We start from the raw sequence: 19,766 nt of genomic DNA, 5'->3' as shown, positions 1-19,766 counted from the left end.
AGAATATTCTGCTGAGGCAATCTGCCAATGCGTTCTTGCTCCCTGGAAGGTGAGCGGCTATGAGATAGATGTTGTGCTGCGGATAGAAGTCCCAGAGCCAGAGGACTTCCTGGCAGACGACCTGGCTCCGCCCTGCCTCTTGATATAGAAGACTGTAGCCGTGTTGTGCGTCAGGACCTGAATCACCATTCCTTGTATAAGAGGTAGAAAGGATTGGCAGGCTAGGCAAACTGCCCCGAGTTCCCTGACATTGGTATGCAGGGAACAATCATGACTGGATCAAGTACTGAGATTGCCTAAGTGGGCTCCCCATCGCAGGTCCGAAGTGTTGGAGACAAGGATCACTGACGAGGCCAGGGTCGCGACGGGAACTCCTTCCAGCACCGATGCGGGATCCTGCCACCAGATGAGAGACGACAGTATGCTGTCGGGAATGCTGACCCACCCGGTCCATGCTGTGCTGGTTGGGGGCATAGAATGACTCCAGCCATGCCTGTAGGGGCCTGAGGCGGAGTCGTGCATGCCGGACCATGTACATGCATGCCGCCATGTGACCCAACAGTCTCAGGCACATGAGGGCAGTAGTGAGCAGGTGGGCTCACAGGTCCGAGATGAGGTTCCCCATGGCTTGGAACCAAATCTTGGGCAACAAAGCTCTGGCCTGAGCGAAGTTGAGAACTACCCCGATAAATTCTATGCATTGCACTGGAGTTAGGGTTGACTTTTTCTCGTTTATTATCAGCCCCAGGTCGCGGCAGGTGGAACAGACCGGATCGAGATGCCTTCGCACCTAATCTTATTAACATCAAGGTACAGGTAAATTTGGACTCCCCGACGTCGCAGTTAAGCGGCCACTGATGCTATATGCTTTGTGAACACTCTCGGGGCCGACAAGAAACCAAAGGGCATCGCCGTGAACTGAAAGTGGAGCTGGCCCAACATAAAATGGAGGAAGCGCTGGTGCCCTGGGAAGATGGAAATACGGAAGTATGCATCCTTTAAATCGAGGGCAGCGTACCAATCTCCTGGATCCAGGGAGGGAATGATGGAGGCCAGGGAGAGCATTGGAAACTTCAACTTCTGAGAGACTTTTTGAGGCAACGCAGTTCTAGGATAGGTCTGAGGCACCCTTTTGCCTTCAGAATTAGGAAATAGCGGGAGTAGAATCCTCTTCCTTCCATGTTCCGAGGAACCTCTTCCACTGCCCCCAGGCACAGGCTTTTAACCTCCTGAACGAGGAGGTACTTGTGAGAAGGGTCCTTGAAGAGGGATGGGAAAGGGGGCTGGGAGGGTTGGTCAGCTATAAATTGCAGGGTATAGCCCAAAGAAACCATATCTAGCACTCAGTGGTCCTACGTGATACAAGACCAGGCCGCCCAGAAAGGGCGGAGGCAGTTGAGAAAGAAGGGGGCTGGATCGGTGAATTGGCTGGGCTGTCATCCTTGGGCGTACCCTCAAAACGGCTGCTTCTGGCCTCCCTGATTTCTGGGAGGGTCTGTACTGCCGGGCGGGAAGACAACGGATAGTGCCTCTTAGGCCCCTTCTCCTTGTCCTTCCTCCTGTAAAGCCCAGGACCTGGACTGCGGTGGAGAAGGAGAGGGCCAAGGATGGAACTGCTTCCTGGAATGCTGAAGGGATCGGGAGTCCTTAAGCCCCTGGAGCCTTGAGTCGGTAAGCTTGGAAAAGAGCCCTGTACCCTCAAAGGGGAGGTCCTGGATTGTGGCCTGAATCTCTGGGGACAGTCCAAAGGCCTGCAATCACAAGCTGTGCCTCATGGCCACCGCTGATGCGACCACCCTGGCCACCGAGTCCATAGCGTCGTAGGCCATCTGGAAGACTCCTCTGGCCACTGCCGTGCCTTTGCTTACTAACACAGTGAACTCTTGGGCACAATCGTGTGGGAGGGCCTCTGTGAACTTATTAAGGGAGTCCCACAGGTTGAAATTATAACGTCCCAGCAGGGCCTGGTGATTAGACACCCTGAACTGTAAGCTGGCTGTTGAGTAAACTTTCCTGCCAAACAAGTCCATTCTTTTGGTGTCTTTATTTTTCGGTGTCCCGCTAACCTGGCCCTATCTGTCCCTCTCATTTAGTATGGATACGATCAGTGATGAGGGGGATGAGTGTACAAATACTCAAAGCCCTTTGCAGGGACATAATATTTCTTTTCCGCCTTCTTGGAAGTCAGCAGAATAGATGAGGGGGATTGTCACAATGATTTGGCTATCTTGAGGATCCCTGGAAGGATGGGCAAAGCGACCCGTACTGGGGTGGTGACTGAGATGACACTGAAGAGGTCATTACCCTCCTCAGCGACTTCCTCAATCTGCAGGCCAAGGTTTTCAGTCACTCATTTAAGAATGGCATGTTGCTCCTTAAAGTCGTCCGGGGGACTGCTAGGGTGGGATGGCCTGGGTACCACCTCGTCCGTGGACGACTATGATGATTGCACCGCCTGTGGGAGGGTTGTTGTCCTCTTCCTTGTCAAGGGAGGACTCCGTTGGTGTTGGGGTGTGATGCGCTGCCTCAGCCTCCACCTTAGGTAAGACGGTGGTGCCGCAGCCAGCTTGTCCGATGAGGCAAGGGAGGGCTGGGAATATTGGACTGGCATCACTGGGACCCACAACGGGTTCCAGTACTGTCACTGGGGAGTGGGGGGAGCACTGTCCCTGACACATCGGAACCGTGGCCAGTGCCGCCCCAGTCTCCCACGGTGGTGGAGGGAGTCTCCCCTTCTTGGCGACAGGCTGAAGTCGCGGTTCAACCCTGACCACTGCCCCTCCGACGACCATGGAGAGGCCATTGAAGACTGGGTCTGTTTGCTGATCCTGGTGGGCGATCGCTAGGGTTACAGTGAGTAGCGCCGCCTGCCCAAGGAATGGTACCAGGGTGAACAAGACCGGTGCTGAGAACCTGAGCAACTCCTCCAGGGCAGCAACCGACATCAAGAAGACCACCTGTGAGAGAGTGACCAGCACCTTGGTGACCTGTGGCTGGATATTTGCCAGTACCGGTGGTACGGTACCTTGAATCCGGAGTCCCACGATGATAGTGGGGATCTCATCAGGGACCTAGGCCTCCTGGCCAGAGAGCTGGGATCGGTGCCAGGGTCCAAGGTCATGGCGATGGAGACCTGCACCTGCGGTCCAGCAACCAGGGGTGTTCCGCCAGTCCATGCTGCACCCTGGTAGGCTTGCCCTTCAGAGCCAGGGACGGAGCTGCTTTGCTCACCTGGCGTGGCACCTGCTTTGCTCTTTAGCCGCCAGGACTGCTTTGGGTACTAAAGGCCCCACAATAGGCTGGGAGCGCCTGCCACTGCCTGGGGTGGGGGGGGTGGGTCCCTGGCCAGGGTGGAGGGTCTGACTTCAGTGGTACCCCTGTGAAGCCACGATGCAGGCGCATGGCCTGACACAAGGTCCTTTGCCCGTGGCCCCTCTGTCCTTCAGTGCAAAGGGACTCTGCTTCTTCTGCCGCTTTCTTGGCACTGGCGAGGGGGAGTGGTGCTGGGCCAAGTCCGACACCAGCGGTGCACTGCGCACCAAAGCCGATGTACTCGGTGTCAGTTCCGCGGTCGACGGCTCCAACGCGGGGCGAACAGCGGCCTCCATCAGGAAGGCCCTCAAGCCAGTATCCTGCTCCTTCTGGGTCCGAAGGCACATGTTTTTGCAGGTGAGACACCTGTCCTTTCTGTGGCTTTCTCCCAGACATTTGAGACAACTATTGTGCAGATCACTGATCAGCACTGGCCTGCTGCATGCTGAACACGACTTGAAGCCGGGACTCTACTAACTAACTTAACACTAGAACTAACTACTATGAACTATATATGAGTAGAATGAAGTCTATGAAGAAACCACTACTGCTCTTGCGATGCAAGACAAGGCGCTCCAACCAGCTGTCACGGGTGGTAAGAAGGAACTGAGAGGGCATAGGGTTGGCGGCATCTGATATACCACCGCATGAGCGTGCCACTCCAGAGGGCACCATAGCTGGATTCCACTAAGGCAGAAATCTCAGACAACTGTGCACGTGGGCACGCACACACCTAAAATGGAATCAACATGAGCAAGCACTTGAAGAAGAATCTAATAAATTTTAGAGTTTTCAAAAGGTGCCTTTTTCCAGCGCTATCAAAACAACTACTCTACCCAAACAGAGGTCTACCGTAAAGACTGGTCAGACAAGCTTTTCAGCCCGATCACAAAGCAGTGCTTCGACCCTGCAGCAGAAGGAAGACCCTCGCCCTCCTCATCAGAGTAGCAAGGCACCATTTACTTTCCATGCCCATCCAGTCCATGACGTCTACCAAGTGCCAATGTGACTGTCAGTCATTATAGAGACAAGATGGGTGAGAAAATATCTTTTATTGGACCAACTTCAGAAGTTTGTCCAGTGAAAGATATTACCTCACACACCTTGTCTTTCTAATATCGTGGGACCAACACCGCTACAACTACACTGCAAACAATGTCAATCATTATGGTATTTTTGTGATGTAGACACCTGCTCCCTAGGAACCGTGAGCCTTTTCACACAGGCTATCAAAGCTTTCCAATTCGAAAGGCACTTGATCACTATAGAACCAAGGTAGAGTTGCACTGATGACCCAGAGGAGAGACTCCACCCAATTACCAATCCAGGCACCTTCTTCTAGAATTTGAGTTTTTCTTCACACCTCCAAATAAGCAGCTAAACTAAGCAGGATTATCAGATACAGAACCAGGATGTTACAGTCTACCAAAGTCAGCATACATGTCTAGCCTAGGTATTTAGCAATAACAGTAATTATTAAAACCAAGAGAATATGATTGCATTTATGATCTCCTACACCCTCTTCAGGCAAAGAGTTAATTAGGCTCTGTTTCACAAAGTCAATTTGAAACATTTGTCTCAATAGCATTATCTTAATTATTCCTCATCAAAATGATACCACCTCCTACTGTGAAATAACTTCCCTGCATAAACAGAAAAATAAAAAAATACAACCTTGCAGTCTTGAAGTAGGCTCCTATTTTAAAACTATTGTGTAAAATTTTTACTGGCACTCAGTATGTTCAAAATGGATTCAAACAAGGCACCCATGCATCTCATTTTATTTATGGAAAGCATTATCATATTTTCAAAATCATTAACTGATTTTTCATTTGTATGATATTTTGCTTTGTGTAGCAATATACCAAAAACCATAGACATGAAATGATTCCCTCCAGAGGAGATAGCTTTTATTTATTCTTTACGAAGCACAGGCAAAAATGAATAGAATTTTCTATCTGATGCACTATTTGGTTATTAAATGGTATCAAACAAACAGTGTACATAAGAAGTCTGCAGCAGAAGGAATACCATTACTGTATTTTACCACTAAAATCACATACATTTGGTAACTATAGAATTATGATAATCAAATGAAGCATTCCTTAATATCAGTTTTGGCAAGTGAGTTCAAAATGCACAATATTTTGTACAAACATCTATTATTATTTAACATATTGGATTCTCCTAGTGAAAGATCTCCTACAGTTTTTAAATGTCTTGAGGTCTGGGTATTCCCCCCTCGTATCTCAAAGATGAGCTTGAAACAGTGGGCCACACCCATCAAAAATACTCATGCCACATTCAAGTACCAAAAAAGTAACAACTACCTAGATTCAGCCATTTTACCACAAGCAGATTATCTCTCCCGCTTCTGATGGGGATTTTTAAAATCCAGCTTTCTGACAGTAAGAAGAGCCTAAATACACCATTGTTGGCTATGTTGCCAATATGGTGTTCACTAAATTACTATTTGTGATTCTTGCACATTTCTTATTATTCATTGTGACAGACAGGCAATTACCTCCAATATCTTTGGGAGATCTCACTGTATTAAGTTTATGTATCATTGTGGGCCAGTATGCATTTCCATGGGGAGGGTGACTGATGAGGCAAATTCACTCAGCTTATAACACCTCCAGAGAAATACCACCACCTGGAGGCTCACATATACTAGTTCAAACTGGATTCTTCAGAGACTAACAGACAAAGAAAGGACTTTTGGATAAATGGCTTGAATTTAAACTGACTCACGGCCATCTTTCTGATCCATCAACCCAGCAGGACATTCTGTCCAACCGAGGGACATCAATCTAGGACTTCTGCCTACTGAACAGCCATCAGACTGATGGATGGCCTCTGGTAAGCGTTTATGATGTGTAGGAACTTTTTTTTTTAAATATGTTTTTACTGGAATGCTTTCACTTTAAGAATAAATATGCTTGCCTATAAAGTGGTATCTTATAACTGCTGATAATTACGTTGTTATAAGCCTTTGAAGAGAAAGCAAAGCTCAGACACTGACCTGTTTAGGCAGTCTGGCATGCTGGCAGTCTCACTGTGTAAGCAGGGAATTATGAAGCCTGAAAAAATCCCCATCAGAAGCGGGAGAGATGCGTGTCTCTACCCAAGAGAGTGACGGATAAGGAGCCAGGAGCCTAGAGTGGGTGCCCTCACGGGACTACAGAGAGGGAATACAGATGCAGTTGCCCTGAACTGTGAAACTCATGACAAACTTTATTGCATTAAACCCACCAGTAAGAACTGAGTAAACTCCGCATACGTTAGACGTCTTTTTCGATCTTTTCCAAAATGCAGCTGAACAAACTCTGAATTCCAGTTAAACGGGATGTGCTGATGAATTGTGGTCTGGCCAAAAACTTGTTTAACATCCTCTAGAAAAAGAGAAAAAAAGAGATCTGATTAAAAAATAAGGAGTCACACATAGAAAAGTAGTACTGATTTTTTCTGTCTAATAGGAAAACATTTTTCACATAGGAGATTACCCTATAAAATGTATCAACAAGCTTGGATTTTACTGATTAACTAAATCATAAGTCTAGAAAAAACTATCTATTCTCACAAAGAAAACTCAGTTTTCAAGTACAACGCCTCACAAAACAAGATCCCAAAGAATCTTTTTTACTTATTAAGTTACATACTGACCAAATCTGTTTAAAAGAGAACCAAGTAGACACTTCATTGTTTCAAAGTGGTCTCTGTCAAGGAAAGATTAAGATTAACTGAAATTCTATGAAGAAGATGACAAAACTTCACCTGTTTTCAAAGAACAACAAATTTTTGGATCAGTCTACAGTTCACAAAAGTAGTATTATTCAAAGTCTTCTACGTTCAAAGAAACATAGCTACAAAAATACCAATATTTCAAGGTCTATTTTAATAGTCAGCTAGTCCTATACACCAGAAAATATATGTATAAAAACAAACTTTAACTTTTGAAATCTCTGGTTTCCTATAAAAAATGTTAATCTGACCAGTAAGTACTTGCTTAGGACCTGATCCTGCAAACTCAGACTACCAGATGCATTCCTTACCACTATGATTTCTAATAAACGGATTCCATACACAATTGAAGGAATTTTTTAGATGGTTTAAGGTATTAATGGGCATAGGAATGATGAATACCAATTGGAATATTACAACATAAGGGCAGTGGATTGCTGGAATCTAATTAAGTACATCTTCTAGCTAATGAGCACAAGAATAGGTATGAAAAGTTACACATCTTTTAGATGTAATGATGTGACAAACTCCTTGGACTTGATTGTGACTCTAAGGGATCAAAAGATTCCATCTTGAATTTATAGTCCTACAAGAATTTGTCATCATTTGAAGTCTAGACCTTGACAGATTACCCATGATCTTTGATACTAAAGTAGAGGAAACAGAATCCTCTACCTCATGCCTCCTGAGCAACCAAGTGGATGGCCTTGATGTCCAGCAGATAACTTACGGTGTCTGCTATTGAGTCCTTTTCCAGGAGGAAGAAGGGGAAAAAGGAGAAGGGAGCCACTGATGAGTTGGAGAAAGATAAGAAAACTAACGTGAATTATTTTTTAAAAATTATTATGGAAGGACCTATTGGTCTGAAGTGGCTTCCTACTATATTCCCTAACACCGAGGCTGCTTAAACACACTCACGCCCAATTAATTCCTCATGCCAACTGATCTAAAAAACACATTTTCTCATAACAATTCTAGATTCCTGTCAGAATTATCTTCAATCCGCGCTCAGAAAGGTCCATTCCCAGTGCTCCCTCCCTCCCCTTGATCTTACCTGGCTCTGAGGACATTAACAAAGATCTTAGTAGTGGCAGAAGCAGCAATCCATAAAGAAATAATAATTATCGTATCTCTTTTTTTACATAGCACTTTTCATCCATTAGACTGCAAAGTCCAGGTGATACCCTACATGGAGAACTATCTTGGTGAGAGGGCTGTCAGCCATTTGACAGGCAATACCCAAGTGACTAGTGTCTCTCCCATTTGGGATTAGCATGGAAAAAAAGCTCTCCTCTCTGACCACCTCTCAATGTCTCTCACCTGGAAGCAGAGCTGATTTCTCAGTTTGCTGGCAGTTTAAAAAAAAATCAAAAACAAATATTGGCTCAGGTCGAACCAAATTTGACATTTGAAATTTCTGAAAAAAAGTCCATTTCAGATCAAATAAAATGTTTCATCAATCCAAAACATTGTTTCCTGGTATTTTTAAAAGAATGGAGTCACAAAATGGCTAGAGGAAAAGATGATAGAGGCAGACTTGGAGGCGGTGGGGTTAACTGCTTATAAGCTATAGCCCAGTGGTTAGGGCACTCACCTGTCATGTGGGAGACCCAGATCCAATTTCCCCCCTCTGCCTGGTGTGGGGCAGGGACTTAAACTTGGGTCTACCACCTTGGAGGAGAATGCCCTAACCACTGGGCTCTGGGATACTCTGGTGTAGGTTTCTCTCAGTGTCTCCTGCTGAAGCTGTTCCACTGTGTATAAATAGTTAAACAGTCATTTGGGCAGAGAGAGAAGGGGAGAAAGAGAATGACTCTGTAGCCAGGTAGTTAATGAACTCACCTGAGACGTGGAAGACCCAAATTCATGTCCCTGATCCAATAAATATTTAAAATGCATTTACTATGTAAAAAAAAACAAAACAAAAAAACTCTCCAAATCTACCTGGGAGCCTTCTTCACCACAGCAAAGATAATTCACCTGAATCTAGGGTACATAGCAAAGATATTTTCCAAGGCAGCAGCTCTTCAGATACTCTAACCATCTAGAGTCACATTTTTAAAGGCATTTAGGTGTCTAGTGGGATTTTCAAAACCACCTAGACACCTAAAGCCCATTGTAGTCAATTAGTTTAAGGCATCTAGAGGCTTCTGAAAATCGCAATAGGAACCTTCATCTGACAAAATGAGTATTCTCCCACGAAAGCTTATGCTCCAATATGTCTGCTAGTCTATAAGGTGCCACAGGACTCTGTCGCTTTTTACAGATCCAGACTAACACGGCTACCCCTCTGATAATACGCACCTTATTACCTTTAAAAACCTGAGCCTGGAAGTCCTCCATCATCTGGGACTGTTGACAGTGGTACTAAAACTGGTTCTGTTTGAGAGAGACTCCACTGTAGACTATTACTTCTTCCTTCAATGGGATCATTAGTTTAATCTTTTATCAGACCTAATTTGTGAAGATCTGGAAGTCAGAGTGGTGGAAGGAGAACTAAAAAATTCCCCACAGGGTGGATTGATTTAAATCAAAGTAATTTAAAATCACTAATTTTAATCATGATTTAAATCAACAAGCAGGAAACCTTAATTTAAACCACCAGTGTTAATGGTGTTTTGCATTTGTATTTTTAATGATTTCCTAATGAAAGGTTGGTTCTCATTGGCTGATAACTATTAAAACATGTTGAATTACAACTAACTATAATCTTTACACTAAATTTGGTGCTTCTTTTTGTTAACCATGAGGATATGCTGTATTGATAGCATTTATTTAAACAATTATATAGCTTAATTTACATGTATTCATTCTCAAATTTTACACATTTTATTATGTTAGAAAATGGTGAACTATGCATGTTTTATTTACTAGATGATAATATTTTACCTGTAATTTGTGTGAAGCTCCATTTGGACAGAAACTCAAATTCTACTAAAAATGCCATAAAACAGACTTTTTTAAAAATAAAACTTCCTTAAAGGTGTTGGATACATAAGAAAAAAACCTCATGATCAAATTTATCAAAACATGTTTTTATATTTAAAACCAAATGATTTATTAAACAATGGTAGATTATATCTGTAGTTAGCAGATCTCATCCTCTCACACCTAGTTTTTAATTCAGAGATTGGAAGAGGAAAACAAGCTTTCCTGATTTTTCAACTGCCTGTTGGTTTCTTAACCTTGAATGAACTAGTCATTGAACTGAACTATCAGCATAAACTGAAATGAAAAAAATATTCTCTCTGCACCTGCAGAAGAGGCTACTACAGTCAAAAGTTGATTTAGCACATCAACAAACCAGATGTCCCAATTTTACAGGGACAATCCAAAATTTGGGGCTCTATCTTATACACCTATTCATCCCCAACCCCTATCCCAATTTTTCACACTTGCCATCTAGTCACCCTAGTTCCAGGTGCCTAGCCAATGATAAGTTCAGCGGTTTGATTTTCTTTAAAACGTGGCAGCAAAAAATGCACTGCAACTTATTTTTATTTAATTGAAATGGCTTACAAAGATTTACACACAAGTAAATGCAACTTATTTTTATTTAATTGAAATGGCTTACAAAGATCATAGTCCGCTTAGGCCTTAATATAGGTTGTCAATTTCAAATTTAATTTTAAATAGGTTAAAAAAAATATAAAAATAAAAAGCCTGTATTGAATTTAGAATTTTTTTAAAATATATTTTTTTTAATTAAGAAAATTAAATTTTGTCCACCCTGTTTTCCCATCAGCTGACCCTAGTTAACCTGGCATTATCCCAGCAGGCATTGAGAACTAAACATCCAGAGGCTGCTTTCAAAGCCTACAAAATAGAGTGAAGACATTTTTTCCTCAATAAATTTGGGACAAATGCCTCACCCTAGACAGCACTGTTCTCCTCTTTCTCAGAGCCCCTTTCCCCCTCTGCCTGCACTCCACAGCAGGCTTGTATTTTGGGTTGTCAGCTAGCACATCCAAGCACAAAATTCCACTCTTGGGGAAATCAGATGGGTTCACAGGGAGGTCTCATCCCTTTTCCAAGTGCATTGTATTAGGACCATATCCCACTGAAACAGAAATTGCCCCCTGCAGCCCCTCTGTGGAGATTTTAGAGAGTTTCTGTTGCTGCATTTGAGCCTAGACTACTTTTTTTAAAAAACAGCCCCAATATCTTCAGTCAGGCAAGCTGAGGAAACAGCTGCCTCCTCCTGTTAAGAACCACTTCTAATCTTCCAAAAGAATATGGATGTTCTCAAACCAGTCCTGTGGTTTACTCCCAAATCAGTCTCCCTTTTGTAGCAATTAGGAAAAAGCTTGGTAATATCCTATTTTCTTACCCACCTCTCCTCCCTCCAGGATGAGACTAGCACTGTTTGCGTATCACGAGAGCCCTGAAAGTCTGTTTACAAAGAACATATCAAGTCAATCTCTCCGGCTATGTCTTCACTTTGAAAAAGGTGTGTTCCTACGTGGTGTAATAGCTTACATGAAGTAACTAATACGAGGTAAGATCTCGTGATGACAAGCCAGTTTATAACTTTCACACTTGTTAGCAGGTTGTGGTAAAAGACTATAGGCTGCCTAGGGTTTACTTTAGTAGCTTACACAAATGTTTGCAGATAACTGCCTTGCCTTCACTACGATTTTACCTCATGTGTTAGCTAACTAAAAGTAAGAATACACCTTTTTTTCCCCTAATGAAGATGCACCCTCAAACTCCTTCTCTGTGATGAACAGAACAAACTCAACTCAAGAAAATGACAAAAAGAAGGGTAAGAAAGAATGGTTATTTCAAGTCTGAAAGTATGCTTCCTAATGATTTGTATTGCACCTTAACATTAAGGTGCTGGGCAAATTACAAACACCTAGATAACCTAAAACAAAGGAATTGAAATGCGTTATCAAAAGTATTGGTAAGAAAACAATATCAAAATTAAGATATATTTATCCTAGTATTTTTGTCCTATTACTTACTTGCATTCATAGGTATATGTATGTATATACCTGTACCACCCCAGGAATTCAGATAATTACAAATATTCCTCCGAACAGCCAAAACAGCTGAAGGAGAAGAGGTAAATATGATTTCTTTCTACAGTTTAGCCAGATTTGAGGTGCTGCCCCAAACAAACTTCAATATTTGTTTAGCTGTTTAGTACAATAGGCAGAGAGCTTCAATACTTAAGAGCATTTCAAAACGATGATGTAAACTGACGTCAGTGTGTTTTCGAAACTAACACCGGGTGCTTTTCTGACATTGTGCATGTTGGATTATATGGTGCATTTAGCTGACTGGAAGATTGCCTACTGTGCTTTTATTGACTACTTGATGGTATGAGACATGGTATCCCCCCCCCTTTGCCCAAGACTTTTTACACATACCATATACTTTCTTCTCATCACTATTCATGGTTCACAAACTCTTATAATGTTCAGTGGACTGGATATTAAATTTTTCCTTTTTCCCTCACTACACTCATCACTCACTCATCTAGAAAAACTTCACTGATTCGCGTCATTTGTAGTCTAACTGTCTGATTCAGATACTAAAACCGTTCATGCTCCATGAACAAATTTACAATGGTTTGGCCTTTGATTTAACTGTCAAAAGATACTAGAACATTTACTACAATTCACTCCAAGCTGTTCCTCGGTTCAAACTGAACTCTTCCCTTATCTTCTAAATCCAGCATTACAACAGAAGGTGGTCACTTTTAAAATTTAATTTTACTTCAAAGCTTAGGGCAGCACTGCACCACTCTGCAAACTAAACCAAAGCAGATGATACAAAGCAGACAAAATACAAATAAAGGTGAATTAAAAGAGCACATTTATGCCCTCTTGGTAACTTCAGAAAAGTCTTTTTATAAATGTTAATCAACTTTTAAAGAGAGTTTATCAGGTCAAATTTCACCCTAAATCTGGATTTTACATAAATATTCTTTTACAAAAGAAAAAAAAATCAAAAATTCCAGAAGAAGCAGGGATTTTTGTTTTGTTTTTAATTTTAAAAAGAAAGCATTCACCCTGCAATGTCAGGAATAGTAATATTTCAGCATTGTGCTATTGCACAAAAACCTGGAAAAATTAGTAAAAACTGACTATGACCAATTAGCACATTTCTATTGTCCAGAGAGCTGTTAATCAAATCAAAAAGCATAAAAAGCGACAGAGGACATTCTAAGTTTTCAGTTTTAGTAATCCATGGTGTTATTTGTAACAGATTAATTTATTTTACTAAACTTTGGATTTTAACCTGAAAATGTCTAAGTGTGTCAAGTAGAACCTGAAATATCAAACTTATCTGAAGGGAAACTATAGTATTATAAAAACAAATAACTTTTATATTTACACTATCATAATTTTTCTGCATACTTCTCTATCATTTTATTTCGTTAAAAGCAGTCAACTAAGCTCACAGAAATGTACTTTTAAAGGACCAAAATATTAAGCCAACCTTTTCTCAATCAAATTGACTCTGCTGAAATCTATAGCAGATACTGAAACCTAGATACATATTATAAACATTAAAATAATTTATTTACATTTGTTTGCCATGAACACTAGCTATAATTGCAAAACATTAATAAAGTGTATTGTAGAATGATCATGCAGTTTGTTCACATGCTAAAAAGCCTTAATTTAATAATTATCTATTTCAGAGCTTAAAATGTTAAAGTTTTGAAAGAATGAGTTCATAATTAATAATATAGATCAGGGTATACTAAATTAACACTCAAACGTCCACTCCCGTCTTCTGAAGAGCTACACTAACTATTTCTAACATTTGGAAAAAATTACTTGCGCATGCCATAAAGTTAGAACTTATCACTAAAAATTCTATAGGCTATAATTCCTAAACATCCACTGTATTAAATGTGGAAAACTTCTCAAATCAATCATTTTTTCACTCAGGCCTAAATTTACCATTTTCTTTTTCATTTGGACAAATATTATACAACTATATTGTTCCAGCAAAGTAGTCACTTTGGGCTTGGGTGTCTTATATATGTATTATGCCCTTAAAAGAAATCTTGAATTGACAGAAAGGAATGACATTCCATCCTGATGATTTGGGTAACAACTTATGTGAAAAGCATGGCTAACTTAGAAAAGTTAGATGCCTGCAAGTCACCAGGACCTGATGAAATGCATCCTAGAATACTCAAGGAGCTAATAGAGGAGGTATCTGAGCCTCTAACTATTATCTTTGGAAAATCATGGGAGACAGGAGAGATTTCAGAAGACTGGAAAAGGGCAAATATAGTGCCCATCTATAAAAAGGGAAATAAAAACAACCCAGGGAACTACAGACTAGTTAGTTTAACTTCTGTGCCAGGGAAGATAATGGAGCAAGTAATTAAGGAAACCATCTGCAAACACTTGGAAGGTGGTAACGTGATAGGGAATAGCCAGCATGGATTTGTAAAGAATAAATCATGTCAAACCAATCTGACAGCTTTCTTTGATAGGATAATGAGTCTTGTGGATAAGGGAAAAGTGGTGGATGTAGTATACCTAGACTTTAGTAAGGCATTTGATACGGTCTCGCATTATATTCTTATCAATAAACTAGGCAAATACAACTTAGATGGGGCTACTATAAGGTGGGTGCATAACTGGCTGAATAATGGTACTCAGAGAGTAGTTATTAATGGTTCCCAATCCTGCTGGAAAGGTATAACAAGTGGGGTTCCGCAGGGGTCTGTTTTGGGACCGGATCTGTTCAATATCTTCATCAACGACTTAGATATTGGCATAGAAAGTATGCTTATTAAGTTTGAAGATGATACCAAACTGGGAGGGATTGCAACTGCTTTGGAGGATAGAGTTATAATTCAAAATTATCTGGACAAATTGGAGAAATGGTCTGAGATAAACAGGATGAAGTTTAATGAAGACAAATGCAAAGTGCTCCACTTCGGAAGGAACAATCAATTTCACACATACAGAATGGGAAGAGACTGTCTAGGAAGGAGTACGACAGAAAGGGATCTAGGGGTGATACTGGGCCACAAGCTAAATATGAGTCAACAGTGTGATGCTGTTGCAAAAAAAAAAAAAGCAAACGTGATTCTGGGATGCATTAACAGGTGTGTTGTGAGCAAGACACGAGAAGTCATTCTTCCGCTCTACTCTGCGCTGGTTAGGCCTCAACTGGAATACTGTGTCCAGTTCTGGGCACCGCATTTCAAGAAAGATGTGGAGAAATTGGAGAGGGTCCAGAGAAGAGCAACAAGAATGATTAAAGGTCTAGAGAACATGACCTATGAAAAGCAACAAAGAGTCCTGTGGCACCTTATAGACCAACAGATGTACTGGAGCATAAGCTTTCGTGGGTGAATACCCACTTCGTCAGACGCATGTAATGGAAATTTCCAGAGGCAGGTATAAATATGCAGGCCAGAATCAGTCTGGAGATAACGAGGTTAGTTTAATCAGGACAGATGAGGCCCTCTTCTAGCAGTTGAGAGTGAACACCAAGGGAGGAGAAACTGCTTTTGTAGTTGGCTAGCCATTCACAGTTGGCTAGCCAACTACAAAAGCAGTTTCTCCTCCCTTGGTGTTCACCCACGAAAGCTTATGCTCCAATACATCTGTTAGTCTATAAGGTGCCACAGGACTCTTTGTTGCTTTTTATAGATCCAGACTAACATGGCTACCGTTCTCAAACATGACCTATGAAGGAAGGCTGAAAGAATTGGGTTTGTTTAGTTTGGAAAAGAGAAGACTGAGAGGGGACATGTTAGCAGTTTTCAGGTATCTAAAATGGTGTCATAAGGAGGAGGGAGAAAACTTGTTCATCTTAGCCTCTAAGGATAGAACAAGAAGCAATGGGCTTAAACTGCAGCAAGGGAGGTTTAGGTTGGACATTAGGAAAAAATTCTTAACTGTCAGGGTGGTTAAACACTGGAATAAACTGCCTAGGGAGGTTGTGGAATCTCCATCTCTGGAAATATTTAAGAGTAGGTTAGATAAATGTCTATCAGGAATGGTCTAGACACTATTTGGTCCTGCCATGAGGGCAGGGGATGGATTCTATGACCTCTCGAGATCCCTTCCAGCCCTACAATCTATGAATCTTCTGCTAAGCAGAGAACACAAGACAAACTGGAGAACTCATAAGGTAAATGACGTAATGATGCAGTTTCACATCATGCACCAATATCAATGTTGCCTCTTAAACCCCTTTTGACAAGGACCTTTTTATATTAACCACAGTTAAGGGTCTAAAGAGAAAAGTAGCAGTGTTATAGCTGGAGCTTAGATTCACATAGTCAAGATTATTTTTAAGAGAAAATGGGTACAAATAAATTATTAAAAAAATGTAATTTGCCTAACTCCTCATGCTAACACTTGAGTGTAGGTAAGCCCTTTTCATTCTGTGTAGGCAACATTTAAAATAGTAAAGGATACTTTTATACTGAATTATATCTAGTTAACCACAGTTAAGCATTTCAAACTTTTCTGATCATATACGTGGAAACAAGCAGCTGTAAATTAATTTACCTTGGTCATGTCACCATCCATGTATTCTTTAAAGTCACTTGGGCTAGATTCTGGATGACCTCATCACACTGATGAGCAGTTACTCATAACAGTAGTTCCACTGATGTAAATGGAAATACTCCTACTACTGTTCTCCAACACAGTACCGGATACACAATCTAGCCCTCAGGCAATGCGTGATCCTAAAGTCAGTATGGCTCTTTCCATTGACTAACAGGCTTTGGATCAGACCATCATTGACCATTTTGAAACTGGTCTAGATGATGCCTAAAATAAAGTTATTGTAAAACGGCTTGAGATATACACAAGGAAAAGTGTGTGTGTGTGTGTGTGTGTGAAAGAGCATGCACAAGTGCAAAACATCATCAGGTATATGGATGGTCTTTGGACATTATGCTTTTTTAAACTGGAAGTAGCACTGAAAGCTTAATTAATAGCTTTGTTTTATAGAAAAGTATTTTAGTATATACTACTAGAAACTTAAAATAAGCAGTTACTAGGGCCACGTACCACTGCAGCTGTGCCGCTGTAAGGTCTCTCGTGTAGGCACTGTAAGCCGACAGAAGAGAGCTCTCCCATTGCCATAATTAAACCACCCCCAATGAGTGGCAGTAGCTATGTCGGCAGAAGAGAATCTCCTGCTAACATAGCGCTGTCCACACGGGTGCTTTTGTTGGTGACATTTATGTCAGTCAGGTGTGTGGTTTTTTCATACCCCCGACAGACAACAATTTTACCAACAAAAGTGCTAGAGTAAATATGGCCTACACGTTCAAATCTTCTCCCCTAACCATACAGACTGGATAAATGTATTGTAGAAGAATGCACTGTGGTCTATCAAATGTTTATATAGGCATTAGGTTGGCATCATGGGTTTCCATTTTTGAGAGTGTGTGTCCATGTCAAGTTTGCTCAGTTCAGAAGTCGAATGTTGCTTTCCTATAACCAGCCCTACAAAGAACTGAATTGTCTGTATATGATCTACCTGGAGTAAGGGGCAGTGCACTGTTCCCAGAGCCACAATCTCCCTCTGAGGGAGACAAGGTGGATGAGGTAATATCTTTTATTGGGCCAACTTCTGTTGAGAAAAAGAGACAAGCTTCCTAGCTACACAGAGCTCTTCTTCAAGATGAAGTAGCCCTTTAACACCTCTGCAGTCATAAGACAAAAAAGGGAGGTTAGTAGCTTACAGATTATAGTAATAAGCCATAAATCTAGTGTTTTTAGTAAGACCATGATTTTTAGTGTCCAGCAAAGTTATGAATTTAAGCTTCCAGGCTCATCTTCTGAATGTGTTGTGCAGGTTTCCTCTGAGACAGAGGACTGAGAAAGTCACATATGGCATGATGATTTTGTGAAAAGTGTTTGCCCACAGGTGATGTGGTGTTTTTGTCTTTTATCAGTTTTCTGTGTGAGTTCATTTGAGAACATAGAGACTGTCTGGTTTCACCCACACAGTGGCTATTGTGGCATTCAGTGCACTGGATGAGCTACCACCACGTGTTGTAATAGGCATGTATAGGACTCGTGGATCCTGAAATGTGCCTTGTGGGGGATATTGATCATCGTAACACTGGAGACAGGTGTGAAGGTTTTGCATCTATTGTTATGGCAGGTTCTGGTGCCAGTTTGAGTTGATGGATCCTGGTCTGTGGGGAGCTTCCTTCTGATGATGGGGATCTCATCCTGAAAGATCTCTTTCTCAAATTCACTCTTCTGGCCTTCAAATAATCCCGCAACCTCGTCGGGCTCCCCACAACCAGAACACACCTTCCCCCACTAAGGCTGGAAGCTGCAATACAGTGCATGAGTGCTGGGGAGTGACTTATATCCCCTTACTTCCTTGAGTCAGTCTGCAAAATGGACCACAATCTATCCCTCAGTTTGGGGTCCAGAAGTCAAGCTAACTTCTTTCCTTCTTACTCATCACCAATAAGATATTGCAGGCCAAAATCTATTTTCAGTTACATATCCAACCCCCATTGTCTTCAAATTATGTTTTCCTCTGTTGAACCTGTGAAAACTGCAGTTTGCACAGTAGTAATTGAGGGCATACAACTGAAGACAATAGGGGAGGGGGGACTGCCAAATGTGACTGGAAGGAGATTTTGGTCCACAAAATAGATAATTGCACTTACTTGAGCTATTATCTCCACTCTACACACAAAGTTGTACCAGTTTAACTAAAGATGTCCCCCTGTGAGGGGGCACAATCTCTCTTTAAACCTGACTTATGTTAGTTTAAGTTTGCACCCATACAATGCGGCTGACCTACACACAATCTTGCACCAAAGTAATTGAATTGGTATTAATTCATCCCTTTTGTCATTTTGGTGCAAGGCTAGGTTTGGGAGCTTATCTTATTTTATTTTGCTGAAGTCTGATCAAAATAGGACAGTTACTCCAAAGCAAGAGTATCTGTCACACAAACTTGAACAGAAATAACATAAGGTGGTAATTTAAACTAATTTAGTTATTTTGGGGCAAGTCTGCCTATAGGCCAACCCTGATTTCTAAATGCAAACTAAAGAGATATACTGGTAGGCTATGTTTGAACTGATAGCATCTACACAGGAGTTTGCACCAGTTTAAGTTAAACCAGTGCCATTTACATGTAGCTAAAACTTCAATGTCAGATTCAGTTTCTGGATTACCATAGGGGTTAAAAACGGCATTATCTGGTAGTATCTCTGTTGATAACAGCATCTCTATTACTTGTGATGATATGCAACAAGGAAAAAAAATCTTAAAGCAAAAGCTAGGCTCTAACTTATACCCCCAGGCAAGCAAGCCAGCCTGGATTCAAAGCATATATAAACACAAGTTAAAGGGTTTTGTGTAGAGAAAGTAGATAGGGCTGGGCTAAAACCCACAAAAAAGCCTGGGTTAACTCTGCAGTGAAGGCATACCCTCAGAGTCCAGGGTGAGTCAACAGCATCCCTTGACTGGCGCAAACCAATTTTGTGGAGGTGGTCTGGGAACACAAACTTGTTTCAGAATTCACAGAATCATTTCCTAACAGCTAGTTAATACAAAACACTAACTAAAGTGACAAAATGCATACTTCTAGCTCAGAGACATTATTCTGAAGCAGTCCAAGTTGTTATATTTCTCTCTGATGCAGATTTGTGAGCTCTATTTCTTTAACAGCTATTTTGTTTAGATGGATGTTACAAAAATCGCTTTCTTGCAAAAGCATTAACATAC

The 19,766-nt window shown here is 41.5% G+C and overlaps 1 protein-coding gene across 3 annotated transcripts in view; it reads right to left on the bottom strand.

Moving 5' to 3' along the window:
* The window catches only part of SLC25A13 (solute carrier family 25 member 13), a 133,316-nt gene that overhangs the window by 52,715 nt on the left and 60,835 nt on the right, over positions 1 to 19,766 (bottom strand). For all 3 annotated transcript variants that reach the window (XM_045004521.1, XM_045004522.1, XM_045004523.1), the window contains one exon: positions 6,568 to 6,707. In XM_045004521.1, the coding sequence (XP_044860456.1) occupies positions 6,568 to 6,707 (140 nt within the window). The remainder of the gene's footprint in view (positions 1 to 6,567; positions 6,708 to 19,766) is intronic.

Source organism: Mauremys mutica, chromosome 2 (assembly GCF_020497125.1).
Source record: "Mauremys mutica isolate MM-2020 ecotype Southern chromosome 2, ASM2049712v1, whole genome shotgun sequence".
Classification (NCBI taxonomy): domain Eukaryota; kingdom Metazoa; phylum Chordata; order Testudines; family Geoemydidae; genus Mauremys; species Mauremys mutica.
This window is presented reverse-complemented; position numbering and strand designations above follow the sequence as displayed.